At 50.4% G+C, this 18,564-nt stretch overlaps 1 protein-coding gene across 2 annotated transcripts in view; it reads right to left on the bottom strand.

The window, feature by feature from the left end:
• Nucleotides 1–18,564, bottom strand: part of LOC147733052 (uromodulin-like) — a 195,197-nt gene that overhangs the window by 20,322 nt on the left and 156,311 nt on the right. For both annotated transcript variants that reach the window (XM_086957618.1, XM_086957619.1), the window contains exon 8: nucleotides 14,908–14,940. In XM_086957618.1, coding sequence (XP_086813744.1) covers nucleotides 14,927–14,940 — 14 coding nt within the window. In that variant the 3' untranslated portion in view covers nucleotides 14,908–14,926. The remainder of the gene's footprint in view (nucleotides 1–14,907; nucleotides 14,941–18,564) is intronic.

Here is an 18,564-nt window from a genome sequence, read left to right as displayed (position 1 = left end):
CCATCCTCTACCTGTTCTGTGCGAGAGTGAGGGAAGATTGCACCATTGCTGCCCCGCCTGCGCCTGTTCTATATGTGATTGAGGGGAGATTGTACTGCTGCTGCCCATTCTGTGCCTGTTGTGTGCGAGCGAGAGTGAGGGAAGATTACACTGCTCCTACCCATCCTGTACCTATTCCGTGTGAGAGTGAGAGAAGATTGGGCTGCTGACGCCCATCCTCTGCCTGGTCTGTGTGAGAGTAAGGGTAGCCTGCACTGCTACTGCATATTCTGTGCCTTTCTGTGCATCAATGAGGGATGATTGCACCATTGCTGCCCATCCTGTACCTGCTCTGTGCGAGAGTGAGGAACAATTGCACTGCTGCTGCCCATCCTATGCCTGTTATGTGCGAGAGCGAGAGAAGATTACACTGCCGCTGCACATCATGTACCTGTTCTGTGCAAGAGCGAGGGAAAATTAACTGCTGTTGACCATCCTGTGCAAGAGTGCTGCCCATCCTGTGCCTGTTCTGTACGAGAGTGAGGGAAAATTGCACCATTACAGCCCATCCTGTGCCTGTTCTCTGTGTGAGTGAGGATAGATTGTATTGTGCTGCCTATACTGTGCCTGTTGCATGCAAGAGTGAGGGAAAATTGCACTGCTGCTGCCCATCCTGTGGCTATTCTGTGCAAGAGTGTTTGCCATCTTGTGCCTGTTCTGTGTGAGAGTGCTGGCCATCCAGAATCTGTTCTGTGTGTGAGTGAGGGAAGATTGCTCTGCTGCCGCCCATCCTCTGCCTGTTCTATGCGAGAGTGAGGGAATATTGCACCATTGCTGTACATCCTGTGCCTGGTCTGTCCATCAATTAGGGATGATTGCACTGCTGTTGCCAATCCTGTGCCCGTTATGTGCGAGGGTGAGGGATGATTGCACTGCTGTTGCCCATCCTGTGCCTGTTCTGTGCGAGACTCAGGGAAGAATGCACTGCTCCTGCCCATCCTGTGCCTGTTCTGTGCGAGACTCAGGGAAGATTGGACTGCTGCTGCCCATCTTGTGCCTGTTCTGAGCGAGACTCAGGGAAGATCGCACTGCTCCTGCCCATCCTGTACCTGTTCTGTGCACGAGTGAGGGATGATTGCACTGCTGCTGCCCATCCTGTCCCTGTTCCGTGTGGGAGTGGGGGGAGATTGTACTGCTGTTGTCCATCCTGAGCCTGTTGTGTGCGTGAGTGATGGAAGATTGCACTACTAAAGCCTATCCTGTGCCTTTTTCATTGCTGCTGCCCATCCTGTGCCTGTTCTGTGTGAGAGCGAGGGAAGTTTGCACTGCTGATGCCCATCCTGTACCTGTTCCGTGTGTGAGTGATGGAAGCTTGGACTGCTGCTGCCCAACCTGTGCCTGTTCTGTGCGAGAGTGAGGGAAGTTTGCACTGCTGCTGCCCATCCTCTGCCTGTTCTGTGTGTGAGTGATGGAAGCTTGCACTGCTGCTGCCCAACCTGTGCCTGTTCTGTGTGTATGTGATGGAAGCTTGCACTGCTGCTGCCCAACCTGTGCCTGTTCTGTGTTTGAGTGATGGAAGCTTGCACTGCTGCTGCCCAACCTGTGCCTGTTCTGTGTGTGAGTGATGGAAGCTTGCACTGCTGCTGCCCATCTTGTGCCTGTTCTGTGTAAGAGTGAGGGAAGCTTGCACTGCTGCTGTCCATCCTGTGCCTGTTCCGTGTGTGAGTGATGGAAGCTTACACTGCTGCTGTCCATCCTGTACCTGTTCCGTGTGTGAGTGATGGAAGCTTGTACTGCTGCTGCCCAACCTGTGCCTGTTCTGTGTGTGAGTGATGGAAGCTTGCACTGCTGCTGCTCATCCTGAGCCCGTTCTGTGCTACAGTGAGGGATGATTGAAGTGCTGCTGCCCATCCTGTGCCTGCTCTGTGTGCAAGTAATGGAAGATTGCACTGCTGCTGTCCATCCTGTGCCTGTTCTGTGTGTGAGTGATGGAAGCTTGCATTGCTGCTGCCCAACCTGTGCCTGTTCTGTGTGTGAGTGATGGAGGCTTGCACTGCTGCTGCTCATCCTGAGCCCGTTCTGTGCTACAGTGAGGGATGATTGAAGTGCTGCTGCCCATCCTGTGCCTGTTCTGTGTGCAAGTAATGGAAGATTGCACTGCTGCTGCCCATCCTGTGCCTGTTCTGTGTGTGAGTGATGGAAGCTTGCACTGCTGCTGCCCATCCTCTGCCTGTTCTGTGTGTGAGTGATGGAGGCTTGCACTGCTGCTGCCCATCCTGTACCTGTTCCGTGTGTGAGTGATGGAAGCTTGCACTGCTGCTGCCCATCCTCTGCCTGTTCTGTGTGCAAGTAACGGAAGATTGCACTGCTGCTGTCCATCCTGTGCCTGTTATGTGTGCGAGTGATGGAAGATTGTCCTGCTGCTGTCCATCCTGTGCCTGTTATGTGTGCGAGTGAGGGAAGCTTGCACTGCTGCTGTCCATCCTGTGCCTGTTCTGTGTGTGAGTGATGAAAGCTTGCACTGCTGCTGCCCATCCTCTGCCTGTTCTGTGTGTGAGTGATGGAAGCTTGCACAGCTGCTGCCCAACCTGTGCCTGTACTGTGTGTGAGTGTTGGAAGCTTGCACTGCTGCTGCCTAACCTGTGCCTGTTCTGTGTGTGAGCGATGGAAGCTTGCACTGCTGCTGCCTAACCTGTACCTGTTCTGTGTGTGAGTGATGGAAGCTTGCACTGCTGCTGCCCATCTTGTGCCTGTTCTGTGTAAGAGTGAGGGAAGCTTGCACTGCTGCTGTCCAACCTGTACCTGTTCCGTGTGTGAGTGATGGAAGCTTGCACTGCGGCTGCCTAATCTGTACCTGTTCTGTGTGTAAGTGATGGAAGCTTGCACTGCTGCTGCCCATCTTGTGCCTGTTCTGTGTAAGAGTGAGGGAAGCTTGCACTGCTGCTGTCCAACCTGTACCTGTTCCGTGTGTGAGTGATGGAAGCTTGCACTGCTGCTGTCCATCCTGTACCTGTTCCGTGTGTGAGTGATGGAAGCTTGCACTGCTGCTGCCCAACCTGTGCCTGTTCTGTGTGTGAGTGATGGAGGCTTGCACTGCTGCTGCTCATCCTGAGCCCGTTCTGTGCTACAGTGAGAGATGATTGAAGTGCTGCTGCCCACCCTGTGCCTGCTCTGTGTGCAAGTAATGGAAGATTGCACTGCTGCTGTCCATCCTGTGCCTGTTCTGTGTGTGAGTGATGGAAGCTTGCACTGCTGCTGCCCAACCTGTGCCTGTTCTGTGTGTGAGTGATGGAGGCTTGCACTGCTGCTACTCATCCTGAGCCCGTTCTGTGCTACAGTGAGGGATGATTGAAGTGCTGCTGCCCACCCTGTGCCTGCTCTGTGTGCAAGTAATGGAAGATTGCACTGCTGCTGTCCATCCTGTGCCTGTTCCGTGTGCAAGTAATGGAAGATTGCACTGCTGCTGTCCATCCTGTGCCTGTTCTGTGTGTGAGTGATGGAGGCTTGCACTGCTGCTGCTCATCCTGTGCCCGTTCTGTGCTACAGTGAGGGATGATTGAAGTGCTGCTGCCCATCCTGTGCCTGCTCTGTGTGCAAGTAATGGAAGATTGCACTGCTGCTGTCCATCCTGTGCCTGTTCTGTGTGTGAGTGATGGAAGCTTGCACTGCTGCTGTCCATCCTGTACCTGTTCCGTGTGTGAGTGATGGAAGCTTGCACTGCTGCTGCCCAACCTGTGCCTGTTCTGTGTGTGAGTGATGGAAGCTTGCACTGCTGCTGCCCATCCTCTGCCTGTTCTGTGTGCAAGTAACGGAAGATTGCACTGCTGCTGTCCATCCTGTTCCTGTTATGTGTGTGAGTGATGGAAGATTGTACTGCTGCTGTCCATCCTGTGCCTGCTATGTGTGCGAGTGAGGGAAGCTTGCACTGCTGCTGTCCATCCTGTGCCTGTTATGTGTGCGAGTGCTGGAAGATTGTCCTGCTGCTGTCCATCCCGTGCCTGTTCTGTGTGCGAGTGATGGAAGATTGTACTGCTTCTGTCCATCCTGTGACTGTTCTGTGTGTGAGTGATGGAAGCTTGCACTGCTGCTGCCCATCCTCTGCCTGTTCTGTGTGTGAGTGATGGAAGCTTGCACTGCTGCTGCCCAACCTGTGCCTGTTCTGTGTGTGAGTGATGGAAGCTTGCACTGCTGCTGCCCAACCTGTGCCTGTTCTGTGTGTGAGTGATGGAAGCTTGCACTGCTGCTGGCCATCTTGTGCCTGTTCTGTGTAAGAGTGAGGGAAGCTTGCACTGCTGCTGTCCATCCTGTACCTGTTCCGTGTGTGAGTGATGGAAGCTTGCACTGCTGCTGTCCATCCTGTACCTGTTCCGTGTGTGAGTGATGGAAGCTTGCACTGCTGTTGCCCAACCTGTGCCTGTTCTGTGTGCAAGTAATGGAAGATTGTACTGCTGCTGTCCATCCTGTGCCTGTTCTGTGTGTGAGTGAGGGAAGCTTGCACTGCTGCTGTCCATCCTGTGCCTGTTATGTGTGCGAGTGCTGGAAGATTGTCCTGCTGCTGTCCATCCCGTGCCTGTTCTGTGTGCGAGTGATGGAAGATTGTACTGCTTCTGTCCATCCTGTGACTGTTCTGTGTGTGAGTGATGGAAGCTTGCACTGCTGCTGCCCATCCTCTGCCTGTTCTGTGTGTGAGTGATGGAAGCTTGCACTGCTGCTGCCCAACCTGTGCCTGTTCTGTGTGTGAGTGATGGAAGCTTGCACTGCTGCTGCCCAACCTGTGCCTGTTCTGTGTGTGAGTGATGGAAGCTTGCACTGCTGCTGCCCAACCTGTACCTGTTCTGTGTGTGAGTGATGGAAGCTTGCACTGCTGCTGGCCATCTTGTGCCTGTTCTGTGTAAGAGTGAGGGAAGCTTGCACTGCTGCTGTCCATCCTGTACCTGTTCCGTGTGTGAGTGATGGAAGCTTGCACTGTTGCTGTCCATCCTGTACCTGTTCCGTGTGTGAGTGATGGAAGCTTGCACTACTGTTGCCCAACCTGTGCCTGTTCTGTGTGCAAGTAATGGAAGATTGTACTGCTGCTGTCCATCCTGTGCCTGTTCTGTGTGTGAGTGATGGAAGCTTGCACTGCTGCTGCCCAACCTGTGCCTGTTCTGTGTGTGAGTGATGGAGGCTTGCACTGCTGCTGCTCATCCTGAGCCCGTTCTGTGCTACAGTGAGGGATGATTGAAGTGCTGCTGCCCATCCTGTGCCTGCTCTGTGTGCAAGTAATGGAAGATTGCACTGCTGCTGTCCATCCTGTGCCTGTTCTGTGTGTGAGTGATGGAAGCTTGCACTGCTGCTGCCCAACCTGTGCCTGTTCTGTGTGTGAGTGATGGAGGCTTGCACTGCTGCTGCTCATCCTGAGCCCGTTCTGTGCTACAGTGAGGGATGATTGAAGTGCTGCTGCCCATCCTGTGCCTGCTCTGTGTGCAAGTAATGGAAGATTGCACTGCTGCTGTCCATCCTGTGCCTGTTCTGTGTGTGAGTGATGGAAGCTTGCACTGCTGCTGCCCAACCTGTGCCTGTTCTGTGCATGAGTGATGGAAGCTTGCACTGCTGCTGCTCATCCTGAGACCGTTCTGTGCTACAGTGAGGGATGATTGAAGTGCTGCTGCCCATCCTGTGCCTGCTCTGTGTGCAAGTAATGGAAGATTGCACTGCTGCTGTCCATCCTGTGCCTGTTCTGTGTGTGAGTGATGGAAGCTTGCACTGCTGCTGCCCAACCTGTGCCTGTTCTGTGTGTGAGTGATGGAGGCTTGCACTGCTGCTGCTCATCCTGAGCCCGTTCTGTGCTACAGTGAGGGATGATTGAAGTGCTGCTGCCCATCCTGTGCCTGCTCTGTGTGCAAGTAATGGAAGATTGCACTGCTGCTGTCCATCCTGTGCCTGTTCTGTGTGTGAGTGATGGAAGCTTGCACTGCTGCTGCCCAACCTGTACCTGTTCCGTGTGTGAGTGATGGAAGCTTGCACTGCTGCTGCCCATCCTCTGCCTGTTCTGTGTGCAAGTAACGGAAGATTGCACTGCTGCTGTCCATCCTGTGCCTGTTATGTGTGCGAGTGATGGAAGATTGTCCTGCTGCTGTCCATCCTGTGCCTGTTATGTGTGCGAGTGAGGGAAGCTTGCACTGCTGCTGTCCATCCTGTGCCTGTTCTGTGTGTGAGTGATGAAAGCTTGCACTGCTGCTGCCCATCCTCTGCCTGTTCTGTGTGTGAGTGATGGAAGCTTGCACTGCTGCTGCCCAACCTGTGCCTGTTCTGTGTGTGAGTGTTGGAAGCTTGCACTGCTGCTGCCTAACCTGTGCCTGTTCTGTGTGTGAGCGATGGAAGCTTGCACTGCTGCTGCCTAATCTGTACCTGTTCTGTGTGTAAGTGATGGAAGCTTGCACTGCTGCTGCCCATCTTGTGCCTGTTCTGTGTAAGAGTGAGGGAAGCTTGCACTGCTGCTGTCCAACCTGTACCTGTTCCGTGTGTGAGTGATGGAAGCTTGCACTGCTGCTGTCCATCCTGTACCTGTTCCGTGTGTGAGTGATGGAAGCTTGCACTGCTGCTGCCCAACCTGTGCCTGTTCTGTGTGTGAGTGATGGAGGCTTGCACTGCTGCTGCTCATCCTGAGCCCGTTCTGTGCTACAGTGAGGGATGATTGAAGTGCTGCTGCCCACCCTGTGCCTGCTCTGTGTGCAAGTAATGGAAGATTGCACTGCTGCTGTCCATCCTGTGCCTGTTCTGTGTGTGAGTGATGGAAGCTTGCACTGCTGCTGCCCAACCTGTGCCTGTTCTGTGTGTGAGTGATGGAGGCTTGCACTGCTGTTACTCATCCTGAGCCCGTTCTGTGCTACAGTGAGGGATGATTGAAGTGCTGCTGCCCACCCTGTGCCTGCTCTGTGTGCAAGTAATGGAAGATTGCACTGCTGCTGTCCATCCTGTGCCTGTTCTGTGTGCAAGTAATGGAAGATTGCACTGCTGCTGTCCATCCTGTGCCTGTTCTGTGTGTGAGTGATGGAGGCTTTCACTGCTGCTGCTCATCCTGTGTCCGTTCTGTGCTACAGTGAGGGATGATTGAAGTGCTGCTGCCCATCCTGTGCCTGCTCTGTGTGCAAGTAATGGAAGATTGCACTGCTGCTGTCCATCCTGTGCCTGTTCTGTGTGTGAGTGATGGAAGCTTGCACTGCTGCTGTCCATCCTGTACCTGTTCCGTGTGTGAGTGATGGAAGCTTGCACTGCTGCTGTCCATACTGTACCTGTTCCGTGTGTGAGTGATGGAAGCTTGCACTGCTGCTGCCCAACCTGTGCCTGTTCTGTGTGTGAGTGATGGAAGCTTGCACTGCTGCTGCCCATCCTCTGCCTGTTCTGTGTGCAAGTAACGGAAGGTTGCACTGCTGCTGTCCATCCTGTTCCTGTTATGTGTGTGAGTGATGGAAGATTGTACTGCTGCTGTCCATCCTGTGCCTGCTATGTGTGCGAGTGAGGGAAGCTTGCACTGCTGCTGTCCATCCTGTGCCTGTTATGTGTGCGAGTGCTGGAAGATTGTCCTGCTGCTGTCCATCCCGTGCCTGTTCTGTGTGCGAGTGATGGAAGATTGTACTGCTTCTGTCCATCCTGTGACTGTTCTGTGTGTGAGTGATGGAAGCTTGCACTGCTGCTGCCCATCCTCTGCCTGTTCTGTGTGTGAGTGATGGAAGCTTGCACTGCTGCTGCCCAACCTGTGCCTGTTCTGTGTGTGAGTGATGGAAGCTTGCACTGCTCCTGCCCAACCTGTGCCTGTTCTGTGTGTGAGTGATGGAAGCTTGCACTGCTGCTGCCCAACCTGTACCTGTTCTGTGTGTGAGTGATGGAAGCTTGCACTGCTGCTGGCCATCTTGTGCCTGTTCTGTGTAAGAGTGAGGGAAGCTTGCACTGCTGCTGTCCATCCTGTACCTGTTCCGTGTGTGAGTGATGGAAGCTTGCACTGCTGCTGTCCATCCTGTACCTGTTCCGTGTGTGAGTGATGGAAGCTTGCACTGCTGTTGCCCAACCTGTGCCTGTTCTGTGTGCAAGTAATGGAAGATTGTACTGCTGCTGTCCATCCTGTGCCTGTTCTGTGTGTGAGTGATGGAAGCTTGCACTGCTGCTGCCCAACCTGTGCCTGTTCTGTGTGTGAGTGATGGAGGCTTGCACTGCTGCTGCTCATCCTGAGCCCGTTCTGTGCTACAGTGGGGATGATTGAAGTGCTGCTGCCCATCCTGTGCCTACTCTGTGTGCAAGTAATGGAAGATTGCACTTCTGCTGTCCATCCTGTGCCTGTTCTGTGTGTGAGTGATGGAAGCTTGCACTGCTGCTGCCCAACCTGTGCCTGTTCTGTGTGTGAGTGATGGAGGCTTGCACTGCTGCTGCTCATCCTGAGCCCGTTCTGTGCTACAGTGAGGGATGATTGAAGTGCTGCTGCCCATCCTGTGCCTGCTCTGTGTGCAAGTAATGGAAGATTGCACTGCTGCTGTCCATCCTGTGCCTGTTCTGTGTGTGAGTGATGGAAGCTTGCACTGCTGCTGCCCAACCTGTGCCTGTTCTGTGTGTGAGTGGTGGAGGCTTGCACTGCTGCTGCTCATCCTGAGCCCGTTCTGTGCTACAGTGAGGGATGATTGAAGTGCTGCTGCCCATCCTGTACCTGTTCCGTGTGTGAGTGATGGAAGCTTGTACTGCTGCTGCCCATCCTCTGCCTGTTCTGTGTGCAAGTAATGGAAGATTGCACTGCTGCTGTCCATCCTGTGCCTGTTCTGTGTGTGAGTGATGGAGGCTTGCACTGCTGCTGCTCATCCTGTGCCCGTTCTGTGCTACAGTGAGGGATGATTGAAGTGCTGCTGCCCATCCTGTGCCTGCTCTGTGTGCAAGTAATGGAAGATTGCACTGCTGCTGTCCATCCTGTGCCTGTTCTGTGTGTGAGTGATGGAAGCTTGCACTGCTGCTGTCCATCCTGTACCTGTTCCGTGTGTGAGTGATGGAAGCTTGCACTGCTGCTGTCCATACTGTACCTGTTCCGTGTGTGAGTGATGGAAGCTTGCACTGCTGCTGCCCAACCTGTGCCTGTTCTGTGTGTGAGTGATGGAAGCTTGCACTGCTGCTGCCCATCCTCTGCCTGTTCTGTGTGCAAGTAACGGAAGGTTGCACTGCTGCTGTCCATCCTGTTCCTGTTATGTGTGTGAGTGATGGAAGATTGTACTGCTGCTGTCCATCCTGTGCCTGCTATGTGTGCGAGTGAGGGAAGCTTGCACTGCTGCTGTCCATCCTGTGCCTGTTATGTGTGCGAGTGCTGGAAGATTGTCCTGCTGCTGTCCATCCCGTGCCTGTTCTGTGTGCGAGTGATGGAAGATTGTACTGCTTCTGTCCATCCTGTGACTGTTCTGTGTGTGAGTGATGGAAGCTTGCACTGCTGCTGCCCATCCTCTGCCTGTTCTGTGTGTGAGTGATGGAAGCTTGCACTGCTGCTGCCCAACCTGTGCCTGTTCTATGTGTGAGTGATGGAAGCTTGCACTGCTCCTGCCAAACCTGTGCCTGTTCTGTGTGTGAGTGATGGAAGCTTGCACTGCTGCTGCCCAACCTGTACCTGTTCTGTGTGTGAGTGATGGAAGCTTGCACTGCTGCTGGCCATCTTGTGCCTGTTCTGTGTAAGAGTGAGGGAAGCTTGCACTGCTGCTGTCCATCCTGTACCTGTTCCGTGTGTGAGTGATGGAAGCTTGCACTGCTGCTGTCCATCCTGTACCTGTTCCGTGTGTGAGTGATGGAAGCTTGCACTGCTGTTGCCCAACCTGTGCCTGTTCTGTGTGCAAGTAATGGAAGATTGTACTGCTGCTGTCCATCCTGTGCCTGTTCTGTGTGTGAGTGATGGCAGCTTGCACTGCTGCTGCCCAACCTGTGCCTGTTCTGTGTGTGAGTGATGGAGGCTTGTACTGCTGCTGCTCATCCTGAGCCCGTTCTGTGCTACAGTGAGGGATGATTGAAGTGCTGCTGCCCATCCTGTGCCTGCTCTGTGTGCAAGTAATGGAAGATTGCACTTCTGCTGTCCATCCTGTGCCTGTTCTGTGTGTGAGTGATGGAAGCTTGCACTGCTGCTGCCCAACCTGTGCCTGTTCTGTGTGTGAGTGATGGAGGCTTGCACTACTGCTGCTCATCCTGAGCCCGTTCTGTGCCACAGTGAGGGATGATTGAAGTGCTGCTGCCCATCCTGTGCCTGCTCTGTGTGCAAGTAATGGAAGATTGCACTGCTGCTGTCCATCCTGTGCCTGTTCTGTGTGTGAGTGATGGAAGCTTGCACTGCTGCTGCCCAACCTGTGCCTGTTCTGTGCATGAGTGATGGAAGCTTGCACTGCTGCTCTCATCCTGAGACCGTTCTGTGCTACAGTGAGGGATGATTGAAGTGCTGCTGCCCATCCTGTACCTGTTCCGTGTGTGAGTGATGGAAGCTTGTACTGCTGCTGCCCATCCTCTGCCTGTTCTGTGTGCAAGTAATGGAAGATTGTACCACTGCTGTCCATCCTGTGCCTGTTATGTGTGCGAGTGATGGAAGATTGTCCTGCTGCTGTCCATCCTGTGCCTGTTATCTGTGCGAGTGATGGAAGATTGTCCTGCTGCTGTCCATCCTGTGCCTGTTCTGTGTGAGAGTGATGGAAGATTGTACTGCTTCTGTCCATCCTGTGACTGTTCTGTGTGTGAGTGATGGAAGCTTGCACTGATGCTGCCCATCCTCTGCCTGTTCTGTGTGTGAGTGATGGAAGCTTGCACTGCTGCTGCCCAACCTGTGCCTGTTCTGTGTGTGAGTGATGGAAGCTTGCACTGATGCTGCCCATCCTGCATCTATTCTCTGTGGAAGTGACAACAGCTTACTCTACTGTTGCCCACCCTGTGCCTGGTCTGTTTGAGAGTGAGGAAAGGTTGCATTACTGCCGGCCATTCTGTACCAATTCTGTGTGAAGCTGAGGGAAGCTTGCACTACTACTGAACATCCTGTACCTGTTCAGTGTGAGAGTGAGGAAAGTTTGAACTGCTGCTGCACATATTCTTTTAATGAGTCTATACAGTACTTCTTTCATGTTTGTGAGTGAAGCTTGCATCACTTGGAGGCTTGGATATGTTCCAAGAGGAGAGGTGATGCTTTCCTTAAGTCATGAATATACATCAACAAGCACTGGCGTTGCCAATAGGTCTCGCAGTAGGAAAGTTGGAGCTATTGGTTTTGTAAATGACAAAGCCCTTTATGTTTTTTAAATGAAAACAAAAATAAAAGGCATTGTTATTTGCAATTGTAATAGCTCCAACTTTCCTACTGCGAGACCTATTGGCAACGCCAGTGCTTGTTGTTATGTCCGGGACATAAGAGTGTCCTCGGGAGAGACATATCTTCACTTATAGAACTCCCCGAGATTAGGGGACGGCATGACTGAGTTGCGGGATTGGGACTTTTCTCTTTACACATAATTTGAATACATTGATTGGTTCTGCTTGCGTGCTTTGCATGTATGAGGCCGCGGGTTCAATCCCCGGCCTCTCCAGTTAATGTTAAAAATATTTGCTTTGAAGAGCGCATCGCTTTTTTTAGTCAAAAAGGAACATATAATATTACGATGCATACGGACAGCACATTGGAGTGCAGAAAAGCCAAATACATTGATTGGTTGAGCTCGCGTGCTTTGCATGACCCCATTTCACTGCGGATGGAAAGAGGTCACATAAACTGAACTATGGCCGGAGATGACATGTGTTGGCAAATGAAAGCCCATAGTATGCTATTTTAGGAATGCTGTCTGTATTTTATGGTATCTTTTTTTAACATGTTTTGTATTTTGTAAAAGTGTTATTATACATGTTTTGTGCTTTTATGGTCATTTTTAATGTGCCGAATAAAGTTTCATGAATTGAATTGAAAGCCCATAGCTAAAGCAGTGTATCCTGGGTTCCAACCTGGCCAGTCCAAGGCCAGGAGGACAGAATGGGGGATTCACAGGAATACCTCAGTTTTTCCTCTTTAGATTAGCAAAATTCTAAACATCGTATTTTTTTTCTTTCGCTTATACATTTTACCATTTTCCTCTGACGTAGTCCGTGCAGGGAAACCCGCCGGGTCCGTGTGAAGTTTGTGCATGGCTTGCTTCGGTGGTTTGAATGCACGCTCCCTTTTATCCTCGAATTGAAAATACTGGGGTACTCAGAATGACGCCCAAAATCTATTTTGAAGAGTGTCCTTAAAAGTACCCCTTTAACACTTAGAGTACTCTTCGGTTACTTCTTGATTATTGGTATAAATTGATAAATGTTAGTGGTAAAAAAACGATTTATTGCAAATTTGGAGATCTTTACATGCCTATCGAATCCTTCTATATGTCTTCCAGAACATTCTATGACATTCCAGAGTACAGTACAATACAGTAATCCTGCGCATGGCTGCGGCATCGCTTGCACACCGGGGGGCTTCACAGGGCACCCCCGAGCAAGAAAAGGGACACGGCAACACCGGTCACTGGCGACAGAGGGGCACATCTGCCACTGCCGAGGAGATGCTCGAGGCAGAATCATTTTACCTATTAATCTATGGGCTTTACTGCCCTGTTGTAATGCCAACGCATCGCTTTCGTTGTTTGTGTCTGTGTGTGCTTCAATTGTTCAAAATACAGATGTTACGCTTCAATTAAAAAGCTCCTATCTCCCTCCTTTAAATTGCCTAATTTGGCACCCGGGGGATTCTTCTCCTAGCTTCCAGCTCAGTGTGATCTTGGGCAGATCACTTTGAGTCAGATGCAGATTTGTGTTTAATTTAAGTGTGCTAAACCAGCCGCGTAAACCTCAGCTCCCTGCATCTGTCGGCATCTGCATTTTAAACAACGGCAAATGTGCTAATATGATAAACTTTGGGCAGTAATACTGTACATTTAGAGTTAAGGGAGAGAGGGTGGGTGTTTCCAGAGGAGGGGCAGTAGAGGGGCCATTGGGAGGTCGCGAAGACCAGTACATCTGAAACTTTACGTGCATTCACGTACCTTCCCAGTGGTATTTCCGCTCAAATGGCTGACAAAAAAATAGTAACAGCTTTAGTACGTCTGAACATGGAGGTCGATAACTTTACGTTTCATTTCCCCACCAGGAAAAATAATATATTGGTAGAGAAAATCAAACACTTGAAAGGTGCTGGCGCGCGCATCAATACAATTACAGTCTGCAATTCCAGACAATTTTTGTGAATCTCCAGAAATCTGGTAAACAGTGGGCATAAGCCTAGGGTTGTAGTATGGGGCCGACTTTTTCAAGGTAAAGCATAGTGAATTCATGCCCGAACTACCCCTCTTCTCAGTATCTTCAGAAATGTGAGGCTTTCCGTAACACCGATTATTAGTGGCGGTTCATATTTTAGAAAGGTGACATACTGACATTCACATGTGTATAATGAGATAAACAGTCAGTTGTAGAAGCAGAGACTTGCGGCAACAGTCCCTATTTATGGACGGGGTGGTCCGTGTGACAGGCGAGCCCCACCAGCCCCAACACCTCTATTTGTGGGAATGGTCGAAGAGTGGCTAATGTTTTACTTCCGTATCTGAGGAATTAGCATGTTACGGGTCTCTATTGAAAATATTGCCGCTTTTAGGCATTTTTTTTTAGCTTAGTTACTGCATTAAAAAATAAACGGCAAGGCTGTGTTTGCGGGGAGAGAGAGGGGGGGTGCTGGTGTGGGAGGGGGGAGGTGCTGGTGTGGGAGGAGTGCTGCTAGGGCAAGGCTGTGTTTGCGGGGAGAGAGAGGGGAGGTGCTGGTGTGGGAGGGGGAGGTGCTGGTGTGGGAGGAGTGCTGCTAGGGCAAGGCTGGGTTTGCGGGGAGAGAGAGGGGAGGTGCTGGTGTGGGAGGGGGGAGGTGCTAGTGTGGGGGGAGTGCTGCTACGGCAAGGCTGTGTTTGCGGGGAGAGAGAGGGGAGGTGCTGGTGTGGGAGGGGGGAGTTGCTGGTGTGGGAGGAGTGCTGCTAGGGGAGGAGAAGCCCTGGACGTGAATGCGCGTGCATGTTTGCTCACGTGATTCACGTGAACTGCAAGAAAACCACGGGGCTGAAAGCCCTTGGTTTGAAGAGGATTTTGCCGACTTGAATTCTCCCCATTTCCCATTCCTGCGGAATGGTAAAGGCGAGACCTAAAAAGTAATAATGCTCTATTTTGGAGTCCTATTCCACCATCATGTGATTCCTATTTGAGCTTCTAGTTCACGTTATTTTAATAGGATCTCTCTCAATTATTTTTTACTTAATAAATGCACTCATATTATGCATATCATCATACCATACTATGTTACATTTGCTCTGATATTTAGATATTTTTCTTTAATTAGTATTGTTACATATTGTATGTATATTAGCTACTGGGACTCCCTTTTTTGTTTATCGGTGAGTTTATTTTCTTTCATTAGTGTATTTTGTCCTTTCATTATGTCAACTATCATCAAGTTTGTATTGTACATTTATGACGTCATATCTTTTACACATGTCTTAGTATTGGATGTCTGCATTGCAGCCCGCACGGTTATATAATATGACACAATTTGTTTAGGAAACAAAAGACACACTTTATGGGCCTCTGAGGCACCTTTGCCGCCCGTTGCCTGCCTGCTTTGTGCATTTGAGGATGTGAACACAGCATATCTCTACCTCAGCTGGACCTTTTCCTTATGCATCATTCTCTAGTACTATAAACTAGCATATATTTAATGATCTGGTTGTAAATAAGCTCAAGTGATATCAAATATATATCCTGTTAATGAAACATAATTATAAAATGGAGTGATTTGTTTGAGCAAGGTGTCATGTCATGAAGAGGTATGGTCACGTGCATACTACACAAGGCCCCGCTGATAGCGCTGCATGTGAATTCAGAGATAGTGAACACATTTACCGCAAATTGAATCCGGCATCTATTCCTCGTAATCTGCAGGGAGAGAAAGGGGTCTATTTCAGTCTATTGTCCACAAAATATTTTTTTTCTCACAGTATAACACAGACAAGTTTACAATTCATCTAGTAAAAAAAGCATCACCATTCCAAGCCACTGATTTCTGTTACGTGCATAAACAGGAAATGTAGAAGTGCAGGTACTCACTATCTCAGAGTGCCTTTTTGCTACTCAGAAGTGCTGGGCTTCTCCCATTAAAAACATTGAACTGCTCCTGGGATGTGCTGGTACTCAGCTCCTGACAGTGCCTGTCTATTTAAAGCACTACCTGTTATCTTTCAACTCTCACCCGACACATGAAGCGTCTCACATGTCTTGTTCACACCATGCAAGACTTCCCACCTCTGCAGTTCTACAGCTCATGTCCATCTGCGGATCCTGCAACCTCCAAGTATCAAATTCTCATGGTAGGTCAACTCAATTTATAATTAGTTAATTGAGACCCTAGTCTTTTAACCTCTATAGATTAATTAACAAGCATTGGCATATCCAATAGTTCTGGCATTTGGGACCTTATACGCGTTTAGCCATGCAACAGTTGGTGTTGTTGCACCAAGGATATTCTGCTGCATAACTAAATACTTATAGGGTCCAAAAAGCGAGACCTATTGGCTATGCCAATGCTTGTTTGTTTTTGTTGCTGTTTTGTTTAAGTTGCCAGATCTACAATAGCTGGACATGGTTTTTGTTAACAATTCTTTGCATCAAATGAACTTGTTTTCATTGCTCTGAATGTTGTTTCCATTCTGGTTGTAGGAAGCAGTCTCTCCCAGGGGTGTGGGGGCTGCCTAGCTGTGAGCATGCACCGAACTTTGCAAATGAGAAAAAGCCTGGTGCAGGCGCAATTTACAAGTGTGGAGTGAGTGAGCCCCATGCAGCATGGCTCACTCACACAGGAGTTCATGCACTGCACCTGCATACTCAGCATGGTTTAAGGAAACTCGACCCACTCACTCCCAGGCATCAAGCACATATTTACCAAGAAACTCTGAGAAGAGCCTGCCTGCTACACTGATGGCTGGTGGTGTGTGTGCCTGGTGAATGCGTGCACTGACGGCTGGTGGTGTGTGTGTCCAGTGAGAGCATGCACTGACGGCTGGGAGTGTGTGTGCCTGATGGAAGCTTGCACTGACAGCTGGTGGTGTGTGTGCCCGGTGAAAGCGTGCAGCGACAGCACCCGGTGGAAGCGTGCACAGATGGCTGGTGGTGTGTGTGTGCCTGGTGAACGCGAGCACCAACGTCTGGTGGTGTGTGCCTTGTGGAAGCATGCATCGATGGCTGGTAGTGTGTGACGGCTGGTAGTGTGTGTGCCTGGTGGAGGCGTGCACTGACGGCTGGTGGCGTGTGCCTGGTATAAGCATGCACCGACGGCTGGTTGTGTGTGACGGCTGGTAGTGTGTGTGCCTGTTGAAAGTAAGCACTGACGGCTAGTGGTGTGTGTGCCTGGTGGAACCGTGCACTGATGGCTGGTGGTGTGTGTGCCTGGTGGAAGCATGCACTGACAGCTGGTCGTGTGTGTGACCAGTGAAAGGGTACACTGATGGCTGGTGGTGTGTGTGCCCCATGAAAGTGGGCACTGACCGCTGGTGGTGTGTGTGGCCGGTGAAAGCATGCACTGACGTCTGGTGGTGTGTGTGCTGGTGGAAGTGTGCACTGATGGCTGGTGGTGTGTGTGCCTGGTGGAAGTGTGCACGGAGGGCTGGTGGTGTGTGTGCCCGGTGGAAGCGTGCACTGACGGCTGGTGTTGTGTGTGCCTGGTGGAAGCGTGGACTGACAGCTGGTGGTGTGTGTGCCTGGTGAAAGCGTGCACTGATGACTGATGGTGTGTGTGCTTGGTGGAAGCAGGAGCATTCACAGTGATAGAAGACTCATGAAACTGACAAAGAGGAGGGGAAGGAGAGGGGTAATGGAGGGGGAGTGGAGCAGAAGAGCATGATTCACAGCTAGAAGACACAAATGAAGCTGAAGGCTGAGTGCTGAAAGCAAATGAAAAAAAAAGCCAAGCCATGAAAGTTAAAGTTAAAGTGATCGTGACCCATGTTGGAGGAGACAGATGGCGGGTGCGCATGTGCACGCGCATGTGTACTCAAGCTTCAGGCCAGCAAAAGCCTCTGGTAGGTAGTACTTTTTTTTATCCTTTACTAAAAGTCGAGCAAACAGCGCATGCGCTGCTCTAGGCTCGACCTAAAAAGGAATCAACTTTGGCTGCCATATCAAGTAGACTCATTAACCAATCAATTTTTGGTACTGTGGGGTCATTCTTCATAAATATAGACTTCATCACTGCTCCCTTTCACCCTATTGGTAGGCACCAGCAGTGGCTAGCAAGGGGGCGGGGGGTCCGTCCCAGGGAGCACGAGTTTTGGGGGCAGCTCTCTCCCCTCAGCTCTTACGTGTTGTCTCGGGCGGCAACCCCACCTCCCCCATTCAAAGCCCGGGCGGCAACAGTCTGCGGAATTGGTCAGCGCCCCCGCTCTTCAGTGTAGTCGCAGCGAGGTAGTAGACGATGGCCCGCCCCGGGCAGTCGAAGTGCTAGATACGTCACTGGTAAGGGGGGCAGATTGTCTATACAAGCAGCAAAAGTTGTTGTTTTACTGTTTTGCATTGCCATTTATGTAGCACGTCTTATTCCCCTTACCGAGCTTAACGTGCTTCTCTATTGGTGAGTTATGTATCAGTAACTTTACCGCAGTTTTGCTGAGCTTTGGCCTTAATCACAGGGACCTGGAGAGTGAGATCATAGAAAACCTCCAGGAAATTGAGTCCTGTTTAAAGGAATAGCCACATTTATATTTCTTTTCTGAATTTTAGCTGCTGCCTATTGACTTTAGTTTCTTGGGTAATGTATTTAACAGTTTGAAGGTTTGTACCCAGAAAGAACTGCCACTTACTAGTTTTTGGAGGGACTTAGTTTAGCTTTTTTGTAACATCCATCTGTCACCTGCCTGCAAGGCCTTTTGTAAGCCTCGATGTCCCAAAAGTAGATGGATTGTCCAGTTTAAGAACAATGTGTGTGCTGCCGTCTCAGTAGCTGTTGCAGGGCATCCTAAAACAACTGATGAGTTCAAGTGATGAAGATAAGTATATGTTGAGGAGAAAGGGGGCACTCATTGGGCCTTGACAACATCTAATGTTTGCAAGAATACAGCTGACAGACAAGGAGACAGCGATACGATGAATGTTTTCTCAGTGAGGGAGGACTGAATCTACTTTAGGGCTGCACCCCGTGCTCCCTTGTCATTTACACTTTCAAACTGAAGTTGATAGTTCACTTTATCAAATGCTGCTGAAAAAATCAATAACAAAGTATGCAGCAACTGTGTGTGAGTCTACTGTGGCCTAAAGGTTTTCCCAAGTTGCAATTTTTTAGGTCATATTTCTCAATGATATTTGAGATCTGATTGAAGGTTGTCTTTTCAAGTAGATTGCCAAAATTGGTCTCTTTCATATAAGCCTGAAATTTCCTTGGATCCCGGTGCCCAATTCGGTTTTGTTACGACTGGCTTGATGTAGGATATGTTTATTTCACTCGAAATTCTCCTGATGATATTGACTCATTTATGATGATTCTCCCTGGTGAGGCAGCAGAGGTTGCTGCTA

Source organism: Lissotriton vulgaris, chromosome 2_1 (assembly GCF_964263255.1).
Source record: "Lissotriton vulgaris chromosome 2_1, aLisVul1.2, whole genome shotgun sequence".
Lineage (NCBI taxonomy): Eukaryota > Metazoa > Chordata > Amphibia > Caudata > Salamandridae > Lissotriton > Lissotriton vulgaris.
This window is presented reverse-complemented; position numbering and strand designations above follow the sequence as displayed.